The following is a 22,956-nucleotide window of genomic DNA, read 5'->3' on the forward strand; positions in this document are numbered from 1 at the left end:
CACTTGACCAATTTAATGAATTAGTTTTCATTTTAGGTGTCCTTGGTACTTTAAAGACATTCTTGTTACATAAGCTTGTTAACATATAGAATACAAAATCTTGAACATTGTTCCCAAAGACAATCGGTATGTTACAATTAAAACCAACAGTGTATTCATTACTCAAATTCCTCTGTACTTTTCTTTACAGAGCAAATCAAGTCAGTATCTGCACATGTCATTTTGGGTTCGTAACTTTTCCCGCTTTATGTTATGCTCATTAACTATTTTAAGTTATCAAACGCTGGGCTGGTAAAGAGCGAACAACGGTCTATTGTAGCCAAAATTTAAAAAATGTGGGTTTTCGAAGAAACTTCTATTATATAAAAATATATTGAGCGTAGCGGAACAAGTTCAGGGTCGATGATAGTCGTTATGGTCCTCTGGCCAATTACTACTCTAAGGCCTACTATGCATAAAAATGTACATATTTGCACGTATTCCATATTTGCACGTATTCGATATTGGAGTCAAACACATTTTGGCCTCTTAGAGGCCAAAATCTGCAGTATTAAATCATAGCAAAAAATATTTTTCAAACGTTCTTCATGTAACTACGCTAGGTTAAATATTCTTTGATAGACATTAAAAAGTTTCTGGATTTTGTTTATTCTTTTTAGCTTAACCTCAAAACTTTTGCATCACTTTCAGATTCAGAATTGTAGCTTTCTTTCCTTTTCTGCTCCAGTCTTTCATCTTTTCTTAGTTTGTAATCGCCTTCATTATCAATTCGTTTGTGATAAAATTCTGAGAAATCCTTGTAAACCATTTGAGCAGTTTCTGAAAAAAAGATCAAATGAAACATTACAGGATGGAAACTTCTGGCAAGTAAGGGCAGTCTTAAGAGCTAGGGAAATTCTATAATTGATGGATTTAAAGGAAGTTATTCGCTGTAACCTGCCATTGTACATGTTCGTATAGCCTCTCCTGTATACTTACCTTAGCTGGTAATATAATTCATGCCTGAAATCGGTGGGTGTATTTAACGTTCATGGGTGGTGATAGTAAGTTTTGGTTTCTTCGCCACGGAAAGAATTTTTTAGGAAAAAATTCGAGGCAACATTTTTTTTTAGCGATTCGACTCAAAGAGAATCGATTCTAGAGAGAATTGCAGGCGTGGATACATATTCTGTCTATTCTGTACTAGTCTCTCTGTTTCTAGTCAGTCTCTCCCATATTTTAGGAGTTACATGCGCCTCTGAAAATGCCCTAGTGTATAAAGATTTCATGTAACTTGTCCAAAAGTCGTATAGCAGAGGTTGACACACTGGCAACCTCCCCCCTCCATTTCAGTTCCTCTAAAGCTTTTCTTTTGGCTGTTCCAAGTAACTCCAGAAGGTTTCAAGTCAATTCTTTATGTACTGGATTAAGATCCATGTATTCAATTAAGAGATGTTTAGGAGCACTCACATTTAGAAAACGTGACAGATACACTCTTTACCCATTAAAAATACGTCAAGTGCTCTCTAAGCCATAAGCAAAAGAATGTCTCTTCAAAATTAGGAATTCATGCATGAAAAAAAAAAAAAAAAAAAAAAATATACCCTCTAGAAAACAAAATTACAAAAATTTTAGGGCGAAAAACTCGATTAGTCTCGTTTATTATATCTCTCAAAAAGTTTGTGCAACGATTTTAAATAACTTGTGTAAGGATTTTGGAATTCAACATTCAATAAGTATCCTCATGAATGTGGGGCTCTTTTTACAAAAATGTACTTTATTATGAAAGTCACCATTTTGATAGCCTTATTCAAACGCTTTCTTTATTTTGGAAGAATTCCAGTGAACAGCCATTTATGATAATGGAAAGAATCTTGTTCTGTAAAGTCTTGTGATTCAGTATTCGTTAAGGCCATTTGTGATAATGTTAAGAATCTTGTTCTGTAAAGTCTTGTGATTATTCGTTTAAAGGTCTTTTCCAGCTCCTATCTAGATTATTGAGAAATATTTGAAGATTTCACCGGAAACAGGGATGTTTAATCAATTTTGGCGACCGTGGATCATAAGACGACAATGTTGCTACGGAGAAACATTGTCAAAACTACAATTGAGATGATTAAACTACAGTCTTTACGGTCGCTAGAACAGCCTTTAGTTAATCTATACCGGGAATCTCAAAATCCTAGACACAAAATAAGACTATTTTCAAACTATCTCTACGCGTCATACTTGCGCCGCGATACAACAAGCAGTCGAGTGAGATATAATACCAACCTCAATTTTTCTCAATCGAGGTTATTGGTTTGCTACCATATTGTCACTGGAAAACACCTCTAAAGTTATGGGTGTCATTCTGGCTCTTTGATAAAAGTAAATTATGCTTTAATTTCGCTATTTGCAAGCGATCCCTATGCACGTTCTTTGTCATACTGATTCGCTCTGAAAAATCAATTGCACTTTAATTTTGTTGATCTTTCAAAACATGTCTTTCAGTGTTTTACTTTCCAGGCACACGCGTTTGAGCTGCCAAACCCAGAGAGGCAGGTTGAAGAGCGGTAGCCTGGCAAATCTCTCTAGTTATCTGTCGCTGTTTTCCACACCTCCGGCGAAAGTGCAGAGTAGAGCAGGCTGGTTTTATGCCTGGCCGATAAACGACAGAGTAGATATTCTCCATAAGACAAATCATCGAGAAGGTGAACGAGTTCCACCAGCAGGCTTTCATTGCTTATGTCGATTCCAAGGCGGCATTCGACTCATTTGATTGATATTCTCTATGGAATATCCTTTCTAACACTGGCCTCCCGTCAAAATATGTCCACCTACTAGAGACCATGCATCAAGAGACTGAAAGCTGTGTGAAAGTAAGTGGTAGACATAGCGCGTTCTTTCCAATAAGAACAGGAGTCAGACAAGATTGTTCAGTTGATCTTGGGCTATTTAAGTGTATTATTGATCATGTTATGAATTGAAGAACCCGAAAGTTGAGCTTTGGACTCAAGTACGGGGATAGAGTTGTCACTGGTTGTGACTTTGCTGATGACATAGCACTAGCCACCAACCCCAAGTCACAGCTGCTCATAGCTCTAAACACGCTTCTGGGCAAAGCTACCAGGACAGGACTATCCATTAACTGGAAAAAGACGAAAGTCATGGTAGTGCACCTAATTACTTGTTCGCCCAAAACCGAATCGAAGTGGTTGACCACTTCACTTATCTTGGTTCTATTATATGATCATCGGATGGGTGCATCGACCATGAAGCTGCTGGCCGCAAGGACAAGGCCTCTGCTGTCTTCGGTAGACTAAGCCATGTTTGGAAGAAGCCAATGATCAAACGAGCCACCAAAATGAAGATCCTTGGAAGGTCAGTCTATTCGATCTTGCTATATGAAACTGAAACTTGGCCTGCAACTGTCCAGTGCCGTCTCAACACTATTCAATCTAAGCGGCTTCGGACAATCGAGGGAATCCGATGGACGAACTTTGTCAGCAATGATCACCTACGAAGTAAGACTTCCCAGTCACCTTTGTCACATCTGGTTGCCGAGCGGACACTTCGTTGGTTTGGACATCTTTTACGATTGCCTGCCGTTACTCCGGCTCAGATGCTTTACAACTTTGAACCAACCAGCAGTAGCTGGAAGAGTCCAAGAGGAAGACCCAAGTTCCGGTGGAGTGACAGTCACGGGAATATCCTGGACCATGCTGAAATTTTGCTGTCTGATGCATAGGGCCTTGCTGCAGACCGCCCCACGTGGAGAAGGCTGACGACGCTCTCAATGTCACCCCAGCATGAGGATTAAGTAAGTATATGGCGCTAGTGCCTGTTTTCCGACGAAAACAAAACTGAATGTTATTAATGTACTATCTAGATCCTTGAAAAAAAAAACGCCTAGATCCTTGCCTAGATCCCAGCATGAGGATTAAGTAAGTAAGTATATGGCGCTAGTGCCTGTTTCCCGACGAAAACAAAAACTGAATGTTATTAAGATCCTATCTAGATCCTTGAAAGTTTTTTACACATTAGCATTATTTTGTAGAAACTCTTTTCGAATCTTTGAAGTAAAGTTGCGATTGTATTCGTATCATGTAAAGAAAGGCTGATAAGCTGTATTAGAAGTATGTCATCCAAAGGGAAAAAAACAATTGAAAATTGAATTTCCCATCAGATGCGCTACACTGGGTTGGTTGTTTGTGATTGCTTTCTTTCTCGGAAATGAGCTTGAACAAAGGAAAACAACCAAGAGAGGAAACTCAAGAACTTTTTATTGTAAAAAGAAAACAGCAAACAACACCATATAGCGTTACCTACCAAGACACTTAAAGACACAAGAAGTTAATTATAAAACCCCCCAAAAATTAGTCATACTTTTCTATCTTTTGCTATACACTGAGCTGAAGAACCACTTCTTCCAAAAAGGCAGGTTTGAATTTTTCTAGATCTATATGGTATCACCTCACTGGCATAGACACTATTAATTTTAACTTTCTATTAAGCCCGTATTATAGTACCAAATCTTTCTCTCTAATAAGTTTTCCATTCTCTTTGTTGTCATGAAAAGTGGAGGTTTTCTTTGCATAACGTAAAGAAAAGTGTTAGTGTATAGAAAAACGTAGTTATAATTACAAATATCACAGACACTTACGCAAAATACTTCCATCAATGTAGAAGTCTTCTCTAAATAGATACCTCTTACGTCTAGCAGTTGGCGTTGGGTAGTTTTTTTTTTCTTTTTCTTATAGACTAACTTAAGGTTCTTCTCTTATCAGCTCTCCAATCTCTTTGATTGAAAGCTTTGAGAAAAAGAAGAAGAGTGTACAGATTAAAACAGGAATAAAAGAGACGGAGAAGGTTGGAAAATGAAAGGGATAAAAAGACAAACTTTCAAAAACAACAAAACATTACCCAAGAGAACGGAGGCATTCAATCCACATAAATTGAGAACTGGGTAAGCAAGATTTTAGAATGTCAACTATCCATAGAGATATGTAATTATTAAGTGAATTTTAGCTCTAGAGATAACACTGGTGAGCCAAAAAAAAGAAAACACGAATAAAAGCCCGAGAATTATTTAGAAAATTTTAGAAAATAGCTAAGATTTTAATATTTCAGGAAGGGGTATTAATATACCCCTTTCTGGGGGTATATTAATATAAACCTTCCTGAGGGTATTTCAGGTTTGGATATCAACCTGGAGGTTTGACTTTTCCTTTACAAAAGAGGCTCTATACACTACTATGTCAAAACGTATATTATCGTGGTAATGTATGCATGACCAAAAATAGTACTAAAACAATAATCTGGAAACAAAACGAAAAACAGTACATCATCAGGACCTCAAGTAATAAATACTTTTTGTCAACGAGTTTTCAACAAACATCTTCACTTTTTAGAATGATGCAACGCTGTTTCGATGCAATTCGATAAAATAAATCACCGTAAAAAGCCTTCAGTAACAACAATCGAGCCAATTTAGTACAAAGATTAGCAAGGATGTCCAAATTTAACCCTCTAATATTTATGTAAATTGAGACCGATCGACTGTTTTCATATCCTGCTCTACATTCATTGAAACAGTTTTTTTTGTCAAAGAATACACTTCAAATTAAAAGAAGGGCAAGATATAGCAGGGTTGTTGCAAACAATCCCACGGTACTAAAGCTCGCAAAATGTACCTGCCTCTATGAAACATGTTATTCCGGTTGAAAATATCCCATCATTAGCGGATGAATACAACATCGTTTTTCCGTAACCATTTCAAGAGACTCAGAGACCGTTTTACCAATGCACCTGAGCTTTCTATTAAATACGCAACGTTAATTCACACAAAATCTACATTACTTGACCCAACGTGTTCCATTTTTTCGAATTTTTATATTTTCAAATTTTGAAATTACTACTCCCAAAAGTAGTGTTGCTAATTTCAGTATTGAAACCAACTTCAGAAATTTTTCACATCTTGTTTTATAAATTAAATTACTTACCTCTTAGCTTGGGAACTAGGTCACTTTGCAAAACCAACTCACACTCTTCTAGCTTTCCCTCTTGGTACTTGTATTGCAACAAAGGTTTTTCCGCATGCAAAGTCAAAAGCAGAACTGAATCTGTTGTTTTTAGAACTTTTGCAACCTTGCTTGGAATCTCAGAATGGCACAACAGTTGAGCTTGGGCTGATTTATCAGTGACTTCATAGGAATACAATAGAAGTGCATTTGGACTTGAAAGAAAATTAGATAGTTAAATGTCACATAAAGTATTCAAGAAACAACCAATACTACAAGCAAAATCTCTAGAAAATATTAAAGGTTAATTGAACCCCAGGCTCGTCTTTATCATAGCACCCTTTTATGTATTTTATTATAATACTTTTAATAAAAAGGGATCTCTTACTTATAACGTTTTGCGTTTGTCCCTAAATTTTCTCTGCAGGACCATAAAAACCTCATTTGCAGTAATGAGACAAATTTTCAAACCTATAAAAAATCGTAATCCATTTATAGTTCTCCACCAAACTTTTATTTGCATATGATGTCAAACTCGGTGGTTGCGAGTTTATTACACTACCACAGCTATTTCTCACCTAGAATTACTTATGTTCTCATGTAGCAACACATTATGCTATAAATAGCCAATTTTTAGTCAGATTACTTTTCTCTCCTCATTGATAGATATTCTGAGAGCATCCAGCCAGGAGGGAGGGGGCCCAGAATTGAGCATCTTTAAAAATAGCAACTAACTCGCCTCTTTCCACTTCTAGAAAAAAAAGGACAAAACATGGCAATTAACAAATTCGTGTTCTAAAGATAATAGAATACTATTCATTTAATTGAAGGCCTTGGAAAATACACACCTATCGGGGTGGATTTTCACTGGTATCTTGGCTGGTTGTTTTTTTCTTCTTTAAACAAAAAATCGAGAACTTGTTCTTTTTTATGTCGAATATTAGTAGCAGTACAATAACTTATTATAAATCAACATACAAAAATCATTCAGCAGCACTTTAAAAGTTAAGTTGACAAGTGTATTCCAACAAACAAGGAAAACTATACCTCTGGTGCCAAGGCCCGGTTGAGTGTTGCTCTGCAACTGTGATCCACGGGTCACAGTTGCAGAGCAACACATGCAACTATATCTCACGGGTTATTAATTTGTTTGCCCCCTTATCACGTTTGCGGATGCTTTACGATTATTCTATGTTAGGTTTTTGTAAGGTAAACATGTAATTAGAGAGCATCTGAAATTAGTTCTGTATGTACCAAGTAATCCTCAAACTCTGCATTCACATCGTTTTGTTTTTACGTGCATTAAGACTGTGTACTATTTGCTGGGGTCAATGAAGATCCATGGGACAGTTCACTCTACAAATTTAACGGAAGTGGTGGTTTCTCTTAAGCATTGAAAATTGTTTCAGAGATTTGAAGCTTCGAAATTAAGTTTCAAATAAAAAATAATATAGGTCGTGGAGCCTTTGTGGGGGATTTGTGATTGTGCTTTTGAGGTTTTTCTTGTTTGTTTTTTTTTTGGTTGAAATAAATAGGCCCTATCTTATGTTATCTTACAAATTGGAAGAAGACACAACAAATGGCATGTACACCAATTCATAAAATCAACACCTAAAATAAAAAAAAAATCGCAGAATGAATTTTATTTTGGAAACACAAATGTTAGCTTCAGTTCTTGGAAGAACAAGACATGTCTATCCGCTTTAGAAAACAAATTCTACTTTGTCTAGAAAAAAGTCACATCTGTCAGGAAAAGTCACATCTGTCAGGATGTCAAGGAAATTGATGTGCGATGACATCTTTAGAAACTATTTCTTATTGTATGGTACATTTTTGGATACAGAATAGTGCATATTTTCTTGCTACTTTTCATGACATTAAACGTCTAAAATACAATAAACACCAAAATCGAAATTCTGGAAAAAATCAAAACTTCTGTGTTTCAAAATCACGATCTATAGAATTACTTCCCACAAATTTACGAGAGATACAGAAACTTTGCTTAGGTTGTCAAAGAGATTATATGAAGTTCTATCAGTATTCAAAGTTATCTGAGTTCTAAAAAGTTTAGCTTCAAAGCTAAGACACTTAATTTAGACAAAATACAGGGAATTTCCAAAATTAAAACATAAAAATGGAAAAATCACCGAAGGAATTTTATTTCTGGAGAGCCAGTTTCAGCTCCAGTTCTTAAAAGATCAAGATCTGTCTATCCGCGGTGGAAAAATAGATTCTACATTGTCTAGAAAAGAAGTTACTGCTTGGATATCAAGAAACTTTTATGCATCATAACAACTCTGGAAATTGTTTCTAACAAAAAAGGCTTAGGTATACAAGGAAATTCATATCCTCTTGCATACTTTTCATACGTAGTACTAGGCTACTTGATTAAAATACATAGTCAGTTATCTTTCAAGGGGTGGCTCACATTCACCGCAGTTGGTTTGAGGGTGAAGTCTAGGGTAATCGGGGGCGCTGATAATGAATATCGGGGTGCACAAGTTCGCACGCGTGTAGAACATGGTCATTTTAGCCTATAAAGTTAAACTTGGCCTATAACGACATTATACCGCTCTTGATTTTTTTTACACGGTAAAACAATCTGAAAACTTTATAAACTTGACATAGTTTGAATCCTAAGAATGAGTAATTTCACCTGGTATTTTTAGTTTTTCCCCACAACCTTTATTTTTTTAGTTAACTTCTATTTAATTTTGAAAACAAGGTTTTTTAATATACTTTTTCTTAGTTTTTTCGGTTTTTCCAAAATTTGTGCCTACATAAGTATATTTTTATTTATGCTTTATTTGAATCCTGCTCCTTATTACGTTCAAACCATTTGCCTTTTTTCCAAAAAATCTTAATTCTTGAGCAAATATTTATTTTTTCTAATTAACGTCATTGCTTTCAGAAATTAGCCTACAATGACCAAGTTTTTTTAATTTTTTTTTTAGCTGTAAAAAAAAAAAAATGAAAACGAATCAAACTGCGGATCATTCGAACCTTCAGAATGTCCTTTACACGTTGTTAATAAAACAAAGTCAAGGTTTGAATCTGCAAGAATATATATAAGCGTTTGAACAAGAAAGTTTTCTTCCCCAAAAATGAAAATTTTCTGAATAGTGGCGTTTTACTCGATAGACAACCTATAATTTTTATTTCACCAAACGATAGATCGCTCTTTTTTGAATCAAATCATGTATTTACATTCTATACAACTAATATTTTTAAACAGAAAAAAAAAGAAGTAGTAGATACCATCTGGCTTACAAAGGCTCATATACGATCCTCAAGGTGGCGAAGCCGTGTGAATGTGTGGTTCAGAGGTGACTAAGGCTGATTTAAGATACTATTTTCTTTAGTTCCCAGCATAGCAGGGGCCAATGATCCAATCGGGTCAACGGCCACTGATGTAGTAGACGGTAACTGTCATGATCAGCTGAAAGTAAGGTTTAAACGACTGCCTTAGCAGTTTAATATCAAAACAAATAAAAAATCGAAAATTTAAAACTGAACATGAAACCGTGGCTCAAATCTCTTTTTCTTCTTTGTCTTCGAACTCGTTCTGATTCACATCGAAAAGTAGGCATTTTTGGGGGTCAGCTCCCTATTTGCATGCGCTGTAACAGAAACCTATTTTGAAGCATATGCAGCGCGAGCTGCACCTCGTCTTATCACAGTTACAAAAAGAAAGCGGTGCTAGCCCATGCGGCATCACAAAAACTAGGTCTGACTTCAGTTCATGATCTTCAATTCTCCAGCCCATATCGGTAGCCTGAGATAAATCAATACGGGGCTTGTGGCTTTGGATCCAAATCAGTGACTGGAACATGCACCTTTTCAAATGAAGCGGAAACTGGATATCAGTTGGTGGTAAACGCTGCAAATTCTCCAATCTTGGGTACAAGTTTACTCAAAGGTCTTTCAGAATATTGAAGTTAGTCGCACTTTTGCCATACACTGTAACCACAAGCTGGTTATAGACGTCGACTAAACCATAACTTTGCATAGATGATGGCTTCTCTGCAAGAGCTCGAACTTCATCACCTAAAGACCCCAACAAAGTTTCCAAAGTCTTCGCAGGTCGAAAAAAGCGGACCTTTCCAATTTCATACAGAAAGCTTGTAGTGTCACATCCAATCTAGCTGTGGACAAGCGGCAAGACGTTGCAAAATGTTACTCCTAGTTTTTGTGCTGCCGTATGAATAGGTATGAAGTAGGAAGGAAACTTAACCCAGAGCTGCTTGAGGCTGAGACTAGCAAGATACTGGAAGTAGTATGCAGCTAGTAAGACGGTATCAGCATCGTTGGCTTGTATTATCACAAGTGTGCTCTTTCATCTTGCGGCAACTACTGTGTGGTATAATACCCGAGTGTCTGCTTCTTCATGGCCAGACGAGAGATCGTCATCAACGGAGCTTCCATGGGGCGTAACCGTAACAGCTCTATGTCGACTCTCAAAACCTACAGCGAGATAAACCATCAGACGGGTCGAAATTTTGTACTCCCAGACCTCGAAAAGAACTTTCAAGAGTCGACTTTTGGCTGAGCGACTACTGACAATCCCGTCCCAGAACGGATTGGGAAGCGAACGGGCTGGAAATATTTCCTCTAGGATCTCTTCTTCTTTCTCGACAGCCAGATGCGTCTTTGAGGTTGAACGAGTAGTCATCACGGGTTCTATTGTCACTAACACCGTCACACCTGTCACCAGCCAAGTGGATAGACTGACAAGCTTCGGGTATGTCCCTAAGAATCCCACCGTAAACTCTTATTCCAAAATCTGCTAGCGTCTCATTTTGTTCTGGTCGATAACACCTTATGACACTCATGACATCAACTATATAACCAGATCGAGGAGAGTCTTCAAAAAGCGTATGTGGAATCCTTTTTGGCCATTACTGCAAGCCAGACTGTTGCAGAATGTATTTCAAGACTGTTGACTTTGTGCCAGTACGTAACTGAGGCTCCCTACGACTTGATGATAATACTGCAAGTGACGCCGAATATGGTTGTAGCTCGTACTTCAGCAGCTCACAGAGGGACGAAGTTTGTGCTGAATTTGCAAGACGCAGAGCTCCTTTAAGCAGCTCAGTTTCCCCAAAATCTCATGGCTTCAAAGCCAATGTCTCGGAAGTTCAGCAGACTATTTGCTACGGCTTCTGGAGCTGTATCCCCTATCATAAAGTTGTTCAGCTCTGTTCTCGTCGTCTTGAATGTATTTCCGAACAACTCTTCCAAGTCCATATCACGATTTCCACCTTTTATTGTCAAACTCGTAAACGCGATGGTATCTTAATGATGCTTCATTGCCTCGTCATCCATATTCAAGTTTGCTTTCACCGTTCTGGTGACTGCTGCAAGAAAGGGGACAGTAGCCAGATATCGAGCTCGGGCATTTTCATTCGTTGTCGCACCAACGATACCAGAAACTCGTCGATGACCTTTGATGTCCAGATTCATAGTCGACTCTAAGGCCAGATCACATACAATGCTGCAAAATGAATTGGTTGTTTTCCCAACAGCAAAATTGCCGCTTACAAACTCTCTGTGAACTTCTGGCACTTTTTCAGGCAGGCGTAGCATTTCTTCTAGGTAGTTAAGCGCAGCTGCGGCGTATTTATGGTTTCTAGATGCGAAGAAAATCGGAATCATCTCTCTTGTGGCGTTTAAGTGTGATCCCCAGTCCGCAGTTCTTTCAGCATAAAGATGGTCGTTTCCGGTACGGATAAGATCTAAATAGTTGATCCAGAGGCTATGATTCCTTATGGTAGATCTGGACTCGTTGTACTTCGAGAAAAGCAGAGCAATGCTGTCCAACGCATCTCATATCTGTTTACATGCTTCAGAACTAGATTCACATTTGAAACGTTCAATTGCATCACTCAGGATTCGAAGTTTCTCGACTGTAGAAGGCACTAAAACAAAGCAGGATGTTTCAAGCCTATTCTCAAATGCTTACCACCAGAGTGCGTTCATTCCTTTCTAGACCTGTAAGTGAGCATGGAGTGCCTGGTACATGTCCTTTCCTAAAAGGACCTTATTCGCAGTACCTTCCCTAAGAATCTCTGCCGCAACAATAACTTCTTTTAGTCCTGCTCCATCCATAAGAGATCTAACCACTTTCAAATTGTTCATGAGCTTGTGAAAATCACCCAATAAGAGAACTAGATCAGAGAATTTTACGGGCTGAGATTTTAGAAGGCCATAGCTTATTTCATAAACAACTAGATCCTGACAGATGACTGTGTATTTGTTTCCAAGCTTCACTGCTTTTTTTTGACAGATGCTAACGGTAGAGGCTACGACTTCGCATGATGTTGGTGAATAGGGAAGCAAGGCTAAGTAACCTACGGTGGTTTTTCTATACCAGAAAAGAACGATTCTTGCGTTGAAGCCTTTCCAACTGGAAGTTGGCTCTTAAAATTCCACTTCAAGAAGTTTCGTAGTACACAACCTACAAAGCGTCCAGCAGAGGTTCAATTTCGGCGCCAAGAATGGCATCGGAGTCTCGTAACTATTTTCAAACAAAGAAAGTAAGGAAGCAGTCACAAGGTCGCGTTTTCCTGGGGAGTTTAACCTTCCAGGTATGTTCACTAGCTTTGGGTTTCAAACCCAGTTTTTTTCGTCATACGGCACAGGAGTACGTCACAACTTATCAGTCAATATCTAATCTGGAAGCTATGACGTAATGCTGCCGAACGGGTAATAGTGTCTGATCTCAGAACTTGAAAACATGGTGTACCTCACGCAAGACAACTGACACCCCCTAAAATCGTTGTTGCCGGAATCCTTACCTTTAACTAGATCAGATAAATATCCTAAATCATTTCCTTTTATGTTGTAGTTTTCAGTACTTTATGCAATAGTCAGTGATCCAAGGCTCGATACTGTTTCAAAAAAGGCAGGGGGTGGCTCACATCAGCCGCTGTTGGTTTGAGTACGGAATCTAAGGTGCTTAAAATGAATATCGGGGTGGACATACTAGCACTAATGTAGAACTTGACGATTCTGCCTATAAAGGAGAAATTCGCCTTTTTTAGCTAAATACTGTGTGCAACTAAAACCCGATATGTAAGATGCCTGGCTTTTTTTTTATTGCTGTGGAAACCAAATTCGCTCGTGCGATCGCAGAACGAGCCATCTGTTGTTGTTTTGTTTCTGGTTAAAAATATTAATTGCATAGAATGTAAATATATAATTTGATTCAGAAAAGAGCTATCTATCGTTTAGTGAGATAAAAATTATTGGTTGTTATGAAAATATTTCGAGTAAAACGCCACTATTCAGAAATTTGTTTTTTTCTGGGGGGGGGGGATTTTATTGTTCAAACGCTTATATATTCTTACAGATTCAAGTCTCGACTTTGTTTTTATTAACAACATGTATAGGGCATTCTGGAGGTTCGAATGATTTGCAGTTTGATTCGTTTTCATTTTTTTTAACAGCAAGAATTTTTTTTTTTAACTTGGTCTTTGTAGGCTAATTTCTGAAAGCTATGACGTTATTTAGAAAAAATAAATAGTTGCTCAAGAATTAATTTTTTTGGAAAAGAGGCACATATTTTGACTCGTAATGACAAGCAGAATTCAAATAAAGCATACAAAAATATACTAATGCAGGCAAAAGTTTCAGAAAAACCGAAAAAACTAAGAAAAAGTATATTAAAAAACCTTATTTTCAAAATTAAATAGGGGTTAACTAAAAAAAAAAAGGTTGTGGGGAAAAACTAAAAATACCAGGTGTCAGTACTCGTTCTTAGGATTCAGAATATGTCATGTTTATGAAGTTTTCCGTTTATTTTACCGTGAAAAAAAAAAAAATCTAGAGTGGTATGACGTCGTTATAGGCCAAATTTGACTTTATAGGCTAAAATGACCATGTTCTACACGCGTGCGAACTTGTGCACACTGATATTCGTTATCAGCTTCCTCGATTACCCTAGAAACCACCCTCAAACGAACTACGGCTGATGTGAGCCACCCCCTCCCTTTTTTTGAACGATAGCAAGCCTTGGATCACTGACTAACAAGAGGCAACAACTCAAAAATAGGAGTTTGGCATTTAAGATCGACTTTTCCAGAATAATTCCCAAGAGCACCCAGTGCGATCGTCAAATGGAGATGCAGAGCCATTGGAGGCGAGGTAAAGACCCCAACGAAGAGCAACGGCAAATATGAAGTAGAATAACCAAAGCCAAACAAATGCCCCCATCCTTCAAGCCTAACAAAAAAGCTACTAAAGTAAAAACACTAAAGATACTATATTTAAATGCTGATTCACTACCAAACAAATTATCAGAATTAAAAGTAGAAATTGCAGCAAAGAACCCAGACATAGTAGCAGTGGTCGAAGCTAAGCCTAAACACTGTTGATATCTCCCAACTTTACTAGAGTTGCCATCAACAGCTACAAAAGCCACACCTTGAACATAGATCAAGAAGAAGGTCGGGGAATTATTTGCTATGTCTTAGACAATTTATCAGTCCAGAAAGTATCATCAACAACAAATGGACAGGAAGTTATTTGGCTTCAGATATCAAACACAAACCAAGCAACTCTAAATTTGGCTGTAGTATACAGAAGTCCAAATAGCAGAGCCGGGAATGACCAAGTACTCTTTGAAGATATTCACACTATATGTCAAAGATTAACAGAACCTACTCTCATCATTGGAGATTTCAGTTACCCTAACACAGATTGGGACCTTCCACACCTCCTAGAGCATAGCGGGTCACCCTCACAGAGAAAATTTCTGAAGGTAGTGAACGATAATTACCTAGAACAGCTTATTAAAAAACCAACAAGAATCCGAGTAAGCGACAAACCAACACTACTGGACCTAGTCCTATGCAGTAATAAGGAACTAATAAAAGAACTTACTATAGGTCCTCCCGTTGGAAAATTGGACCACGCTACAATTTACTTAGAGGTGATTATAAGTTGCGAAACTATGAGAAAAGAGAGGTGGATGTATTCAAAAGGTGATTACAATACCATGCAAATGGAGCTAGAAGTTCTTAACTGGACTGAAATACTAAAACAACACAGATCTAGTAGATGGCATGTACAGAAAGTTTGCATCCGTAATCATAGACCTCACAAAGAGGCATGTACCTATAGTCAAAATAATTAAACGACCGCCTCTAAAACGAGAGATCCTTGACATAATAAAAACCAAGCGGCAAGCCTGGGAGACACTTAAGCAGACTGATACTGAAAGTGATTGTAGAAATTATCGCAGAATCGCCAACAAAGTGAGGAAAGCCACTAGACAAGAAGCAAGCGAAAAGGAGAGGAAAGTAGCCGAAAACTCAAAAATCAACCCCAAGGCGTTTTGGAACTTCGTGAATTCGAAACGAAAAGAACAGCCGGTTATTCCCAATCTTAGAAACTCAGCAACAAATGTAACAATCAGTGACCCAATAACTAAACCCAACCTACTAAATCAGCAGTTTTCCACAGCTTTCACAACAGAGAGTGACAAAGATGAAAGGCAAGAGGAATGTCAGCCACTAGTCACAGGCAAATTTGAAGAAATAGAACTGACAATACAAATGGTCTACAAAAAATCTAAACCCTTACAAATCAGAAGGTCCAGATGGCCTACATCCTAGAGTACTCAAAGAGCTGGCACAAAAAATTGCAGCGCCATTGCACTACATTTTTGTTAAGTCACTACAAATAGGAAACCTGCCTGATACATGGAAGCAAGCAACGGCGATATTCCTCTTCAAACAAGAAAGCAAATCAGATCCAAGTAATTACAGACCTATCAATTTAACCTGTATGACATGCGAAATGCTAGAATCTTTACTCCAGGATAATATATTACAGTACCTACTTAAAAGAAGCCTCATTTCACCTGCATAGTTTGGGTTTCTCGAGAAAAGATCAGCAGAAAGGCAGCTACTTGTTGCTACAAACGCCTGGAGAAAATATAAGGATAGCGGGATGCAGGTAGATTTTTTATACTTAGATCTCAGAAAAGCCTTTGATAAAGTCTCACAAAGTCAACTTCTTCGAAAACTACAGTCCATCGGTGTTGGCGATACTATTCTAAAGTGGGTTCTCAACTTTCTGAAAGGAAGATCTCAGCGAGTGAGACTGGAGGGATAACTTAGCAGCAATGTGACAAAAGTCACAAGTGGAGTAGTTCAAGGTAGTGTTCTGGGGCCTTTAGTATTCAATATTTACATAAATGATCTCCCAAATAACATAGATTCTGAGATACTGCTTTATGCAGATGACACGAAAATCTTTCGCGCAATAACAAGCTTTGAAGATACAGAAATACTACAGCACGACTTAAACAAAATAGCAGAATGGATAATAAATTGGAGCATGGATGTGAATACAGAAAAAAGTAGTCATGTTTGGCTAGGCCCAAAACACATTTCTCAGTACTACTGCTTAGAAGGGCAACAGATACCTATACAAGAAGAAGTGCAAGATTCGCGAGTGACAATAGACAGTGACATGACTTTCACCAAGCACTACAAATCAATCATCTCTAAGTCATCACAAGTCTTGGGAATTATTCGAAGAAATTTCTCTCTTACTGACTCAACACTGTTTTCTACACTCTTCAAATCGTTAGTGAGACCAATGAGTGAGACAATCGTTAGTGAGACAATGAGACCGTTAGTGAGACGGTCATACAACAACTAGACCATTTTTTCAAAAAGACAGCAATGCAATAGAAAAAATCCAAAGGAGGGCTACTAAATTTGTTCCATCACTTAGAGACTTATCATACCAAGACTGTTTGAAAAAATTGTCACTCCCAAGCCTCTTATACCGATTTTTGAGAGAAGATCTTATTGAAGTATATAAAATATGCGACAGATACTACGACAACATCCCTCCAGAAGACATAATAACATTCAAGAATAATAACCTGAGAGGTCACAAGTTTAAGCTAACCGAAGAACGTTTCAGAAGAGATGTTGGTAGATGGGCATTCAGCAACCGCATTGTCTCTGAGTGGAACACGCTACCGTCAGACACTGTCAACTCAGATTCAGTCAATGTATTTAAGAACAAGATTGACAATCATTATAGTGAAAAAGCATTTGATTATTTAAATTTTTGTAGATAGAGGCGCAAGCCTGTTTTCGCATTATATTATTATTATTATTATTAATATAATTTTATATTTACCACATATGACCTATTAATGAAAAACAATATTGCAAAGTTTTACTAAGAGTGGGTTAAGTTAAAAGTTGTTCGGTAATACATAGACTAGGATGTTTGGCAATAAGGTCAAAAGCTTTCTGGAGGTCAACTAAGACAAGGTTTTTCGAACTCACGACCCTAAGGTTATGAGTCGTATGATCTGTTGACTGAGATAGCTGGTCTCCCTTTGTTGGTTTTATACCTTTTGTGTACATTTTTAGAATAAACAGGTTTCATATAAACAAATTTTCTGTGAAAATGTTTATAGAAATAGCCTAATATTATACAGAATATGCATATTTACTTACTTTTCAGATACTACTAGCAGCATTCCTCCAATAACTAACAGTGATTTGATTATGACCTTTTCAGAAGACTTTTCAACTATTTGCGAACAATCGATTGTAAATAAACACTTGCAACTCTTTATATTCCATATTTTAACAGTTCCATCTCCAGATCCACTTGCAAAAACCTCATGTTCTTCAGATAGCATTACTAAAGATGTCACAAATTCACGATGACCCAAGCAGAAGCCATGAATATTATAAGAGTTTGGAAAATGTGACACTCGAACCTTCTCATCCCTATCAGCAGTAAGAATAAACTTTTTATCTTTGGTTAAGCAAATATCAAAAAGAATTGATGTATGCCCCAAAAGAAGCTTTGACTCTGAGCCGGATATTACGTAGACATCACCAGCTTTGTCAATGACTATGGTAGATGAATCGATGAATATAATCTTCGAAGGTTTTTTAGGCAAAGTGTGAAAAAATAACTGTGACAACTTTTCAGATATATCAAATCCAAAAATATTTTTGTTGTCATAGTAAATACATAGCTGTTTCAGGTCACTAGAAATTCCTACTATAGAAGGACTCGAAGGTTTTTCAGTTGATACACTTAGTGATATCTCAAAATTAATAGCCACTTCTGGTAAATTTAAGCTAAGATGAACCACTGATGATTTTGTGACTGCCACTGCATAATCCCTGTTTACTTCCATATTTGATCAGGCCAGCCTAAGAAATAAAGCAACAGGATAGCTGAAAATCAATGAAGTTAATTGACAACAGAGTATATAAGTCAAAATATTTATTCTTTGACAAAAATACGCACAGTAAAATTAATGCATTCAAATCTTGAATTTAAAATGAACCTTAGAAGTTATAATAAAAACCCCTCTATTATTCAGTTCGCCATAAGGTAAAGTAATGACCAATGACATTATTCGTGATTATTTTTAGAAGACTTATCTTAGCTAGTGACAGAAAAAAGAGCAATAGTACTCTTTCCTTGCTGGTTTCTCGATCAAGAAAAGAGTGATACCTAGCTGTTATACTCCATGTGACATAAACATTACCTATGTAGATAGGATTATCCATCTAGGTAGATATTATCTATTGGGGGCACATAGGCAGGAAGTAGGGCTCACAATGAACAAGGAAACTTACAAGTCTTCCTTAGGTTGGAAAATTATTAGTAACATAATTCTAGTTACTCGTTTTATGTTCAAAAAGTAAAAGGTATGAGTTATAGCGGTATAAACCTCTGTAGAAGCATCTGACTGAGACGTTATTTTGTCACTTACATGCCTGTGTACCGTGAGTAAAATGTGATATATTTAAAATACAAAAATAAAGTTCCTTCTTTCTAAAGATAAGTCCGACTTCCTCTAATAAAGTTAAATCTTGTTTCAAAAAAGAAAAGTTCTTAATCAGCAAAAAGAAAAACTGCCTTTTAGTTCCAGCCAAAACTCGGCGCTAATGACGGGAGATGGTTTTGAATTTCACCGAGAAGAGTGGTAATAAAAAAACTACTAAATACAATGTTTCGCAGGAAGTCTAAGTTATAAGAGTGTGTGAACGTTTAAATCATCAAAAATATTTAAAACAAATTATTGGACGAGGAGTTTGGCCCGCCTCAGGACTTGAACCAATTGTGAGTCAGCTTTTAGAGCGCAGGACAAAAACTATGTTTGATAGTGTGGTAAAAGTGCTTTTTGTAAGATTATTATGAGGAGAATTATTTTCGGCGTCAGGCATTGCAGTTCAATCATTATTATTATCTCTGCTCGTATTTGTCGTCAATTGAAGTGAGCATTGCTGTACACCTAATATGTAAGTTACAATAAATCTATTGCTTTTCTATTTGTGTTTATCTTATTTTATATGTCTGTATCTAGTCGCACAACAGATAATTAGTTCGCATACTTCCAAGGTAGCGCTCCCAGGAATCTGATTTCTGCATAATATAAGAGGTAATTGATTTCCAGATAACTCAAGGAAAAGAGGTTACATTTATATAGCTACATATTTTATATAGCTACATAGATATATTTCTCGCATTCAGCGAGTGGTGCGATCGGTACACCACTTTTAAGCATAATATTACATTTGACGCGGTCATTTCTCATTAATACACTCGCCACAATCTATAATTTTTATCGCTACAAATGGTACGGTCAGAAATTGGAGAAAATAATGCGAACTAATTAGGCTAAAAACTTTGTAATTTAAATTTAATTATTGGAGAGATACAGACATATAATAAAAAGTAATTAGGCCTATAACCGCTAAGCTGTTACAGAAAAACCCTTTAAAATATCTCATAGGAGATAATAGTCTCCCCCAAAAGAGTTTAACTTAAATGATAAATTTATTGTGAGTTATTAAAACGCAAAAAAATGTCAGAATATCTAAAGGAACTATTAATTGCGCAATCATTTTTCATGAAAAATATAAAACTAGCAATGTCAATCCAGCACTTCAATGGAAAATCGGATATCGATGAATATAACATAAAATTAGTCAAGTTTGAAGAATTAACAAAAAAAGAGCTAAAAACGTTAGTTGGGATGCTTCTATTAAAATTAAAAGGCCAGGCCTTAACCTTTCTAAAGCAGATTGAACGTACTATAGGTGATGACGCCAACTTGCCAATAAATACGGTGGACAAACTATTAACGGCATTTAAAGACAGATTTATCGAAACAAGTTATACAAATAAATTAAAACACGGAATGGTATGCTTTGAGCATTCACAAAATATAAGAGAATATCTTGATAATATACGTATTTCAATAGAAGCAAAATACGGAGAAGGGTCGGGAGAGCTATATGAAAAAGTCATATTACATACCTTTTTGCAAGGGCTACCCCCAAAGCTATATAGAATGGTAATATCCAAAAATATTCAGTCGTTGGATCTTGCAGTTCAGGAGGTAGAACGATTGATCAAAGTTGATACGATGGTAGCTAATCACAGTAAAGCAAAAATAAATAGCCTAGGTGAATCAAACACAAATATGACCTTCAAGGGCGGTGAGGTGTCTCCTAATTTCTTTCCTAGGGATAACTCTCCAGTGTCAAAAAGAAATAACACGCAAAAACCCACCAGGCAGAAAACAGTACGTTTTTAGCCCGTCAAAAAATTCAGTTATGAAAATAACCCTACAATAATAAGATGCTATATTTATAATCGACCTGGACACATCGCGAAGGAGTGCCGTTATGTCCCCAATATCACACCAAGAATTGCTGTCGGCAGTATGCAAAATTATGGCAACCATTTGTTCGGAAGAACAAATTTTAACGCCGGTGGTGCACTAGGCTATAGCCAGGGAAGATTGCGCCAATCAATACCTTACAACGCGTACCAACCAAATTTGTATAAATATCCCCTCAATAGACAAAATAATTATCGGCCGACGGGAAATACAAATTTTTCAAGCCAACGGCATTTGCTGTCAGCGTCAACACCCGACACTGGTGCAAGAAATCCTAACTATAGTAATAATACATGGCGAAGGCAGACAAATGTAAATCAACTAGATATGCCTAAAGAATCTTACATGTCTGAATCTCTATTGCAGACACCGACGCACGTAATAAGTCCACGGGGAAACTCGTCAGGCCCCTGGGAAGAATAAATTGGGCCCAGAGGGCGCCTAGAATGTTTTATAGGTCTAAACCGATAGTAGTACCGTCTTGTAGTGATATTTATAACAAGTTACCTATATTTAATGATTTTTGTGTGGCAAATGTTTACTTTAAAGCTTTGATTGACTCTGGTGTAACAATTAGTATTGTAAACTCATGGTTATTTAATATATTGCCATAGGTTGTTAGGTTACAGACGAAGCCCATTAATCTCAATTTCACTAGCTTAACAGGGCATCAATCGGAGGCAAGAGGTTCCGTTGACCTAAATCTAAAAAGGGATGATTCAATTATTCCGAAAAATTTTATAATATGCGATAACTTTCCGTACGAAGCCATTATCGGCGAAAAATTTTTTAAGGTCTAATAGAGTACTATTAGACGTGGCTAAAGAAAGGCTTGTCTACCCGGCTAAGATCGGGGAAGAAATTTCTACCTTAAGAAAATGTAACAGAGGTTACGAAGACAACGCAACCGTAAATAAAATTTCTGGCGGTATAATGTCGTAATCTTGGGAACCTTATGTCTCTCCAGGAGGACATGGCATAATCAGAAATTTTTTCAATTATTCTGAGAGACATCGCAGAAACAAAGTAAATTTAAATAATAAGTGTATTGAATCTGCAAAAATAAAAATAGGAGATATGCGGCAGTAAAGGTCAAACGAAATCAAGAAAATAGTGGAATTATGGAAAAAAGTAGTGAACCTCAATGTAGTTCAAGCAGAGTCAACGCTATCGGCGGGTCGCGCCAGCCTAAATTTAAGAGACAATGAAAATTAAGAAAAATATTATGGATTCGCGATACGGAAAACAAAAACCCCTCCCATAACAATGCAGAAATTTCTAATATCAAAAATGAAGGAGCCAGTAGACAGCAAATCCAAAATTTGGTTTGCGACCTCAACAAATGATATTCAGGAAAGTTTGCTATGCGAGGAATAGATTATACTTTAGACAAAGGACAAAGTTTTATTTGGGTAGTTAAAAACCAAGAAAATGAAATAATTAGAATAAAAAAAGGGACGTTTTTAGTCCAAATACAAGTTATCTCGGAAAATGATTTAAATAGATGGGAAAATTCCAAAAGAAACCTAGTAAATGGCATTAAAACCTCAATTAACAAATACTCTCTAACTAAATCGCAATTCTTAAATAAATTTAATATGGATCATATTACGGACTTAGATCTTAAGAAAAAATAATGCGAATTATTAAGGAATTCTAAAGATCCATTTTCCGCATCTTAATACGATATCGTACTTATACCTTTTCATTAAAATAAGGTTTACACGACTGGGAACCCCTTAGCAAAACATCCATATTTCCTGCTTTATAAACATAGGGAACTGTTAAAAAATAAGATTTGTAAATAAGAAAAAAATTAAGTTAGGCGGCCTAGTATTAGCCAATATTCTGTAAGATTGGTAATGGCCTCAGAGAATAAGGGCGACTTGTGAATTTTTGTATATAAGAAGGCACTTAATAAATAAGTAGTTAGTAGTAAATTTTCTCTAGCAGGAATAGATTAAAGTCTTTGCTCAATATCATGCAAAAATAACATTTTTAATTTTTTGAATCTCACCCAAGGCTACCACCAAATGAAAATAGCCGAAAAAGTTATCTATAAAACTGCGTTTTCAACGGCTGAGTTTGTTTTTTATGAATACTTAAGAGTACCTTTTGGACTTAAAACAAGTTCAAGCGCGCTATATAGACCCCTATTACATCTGTTAAGAGGATTAAGGAATATCATTCAGTTTGTTGATGATGTCATATGCGTGGGAGAAAACGCTGAATAAAACTTAGCAACATTAGCTAAGGTGTTCGAGAAATTCAGACAGGGCAACCTAA

General features: G+C 36.7%; 1 protein-coding gene across 3 annotated transcripts in view; it reads right to left on the minus strand.

Annotated features, from left to right (window-relative positions):
• Positions 1 to 628: 628 nt before the first annotated feature.
• Positions 629 to 22,956, minus strand: part of wuho (tRNA (guanine-N(7)-)-methyltransferase non-catalytic subunit wuho) — a 43,846-nt gene continuing 21,518 nt past the window's right edge. For 2 of the 3 annotated variants that reach the window (XM_089093951.1, XM_089093950.1), the window contains exons 2-4: positions 17,471 to 18,184; positions 5,964 to 6,196; positions 629 to 819 (exon numbers count right to left, since the gene is read on the minus strand). In XM_089093951.1, coding sequence (XP_088950077.1) covers positions 656 to 819; positions 5,964 to 6,196; positions 17,471 to 18,168 — 1,095 coding nt within the window. In that variant the 5' untranslated portion in view covers positions 18,169 to 18,184 and the 3' untranslated portion in view covers positions 629 to 655. Of the gene's footprint in view, positions 820 to 5,963; positions 6,197 to 17,470; positions 18,209 to 22,956 lie in introns of all 3 variants that reach the window. The other variant, XM_089093949.1, reaches the window with a different exon arrangement.

Source organism: Artemia sp. Qi Xiang Cuo, chromosome 9 (genome assembly GCF_049724085.1).
Source record: "Artemia sp. Qi Xiang Cuo chromosome 9, ASM4972408v1, whole genome shotgun sequence".
Taxonomy (NCBI): Eukaryota; Metazoa; Arthropoda; class Branchiopoda; order Anostraca; family Artemiidae; genus Artemia; species Artemia sp. Qi Xiang Cuo.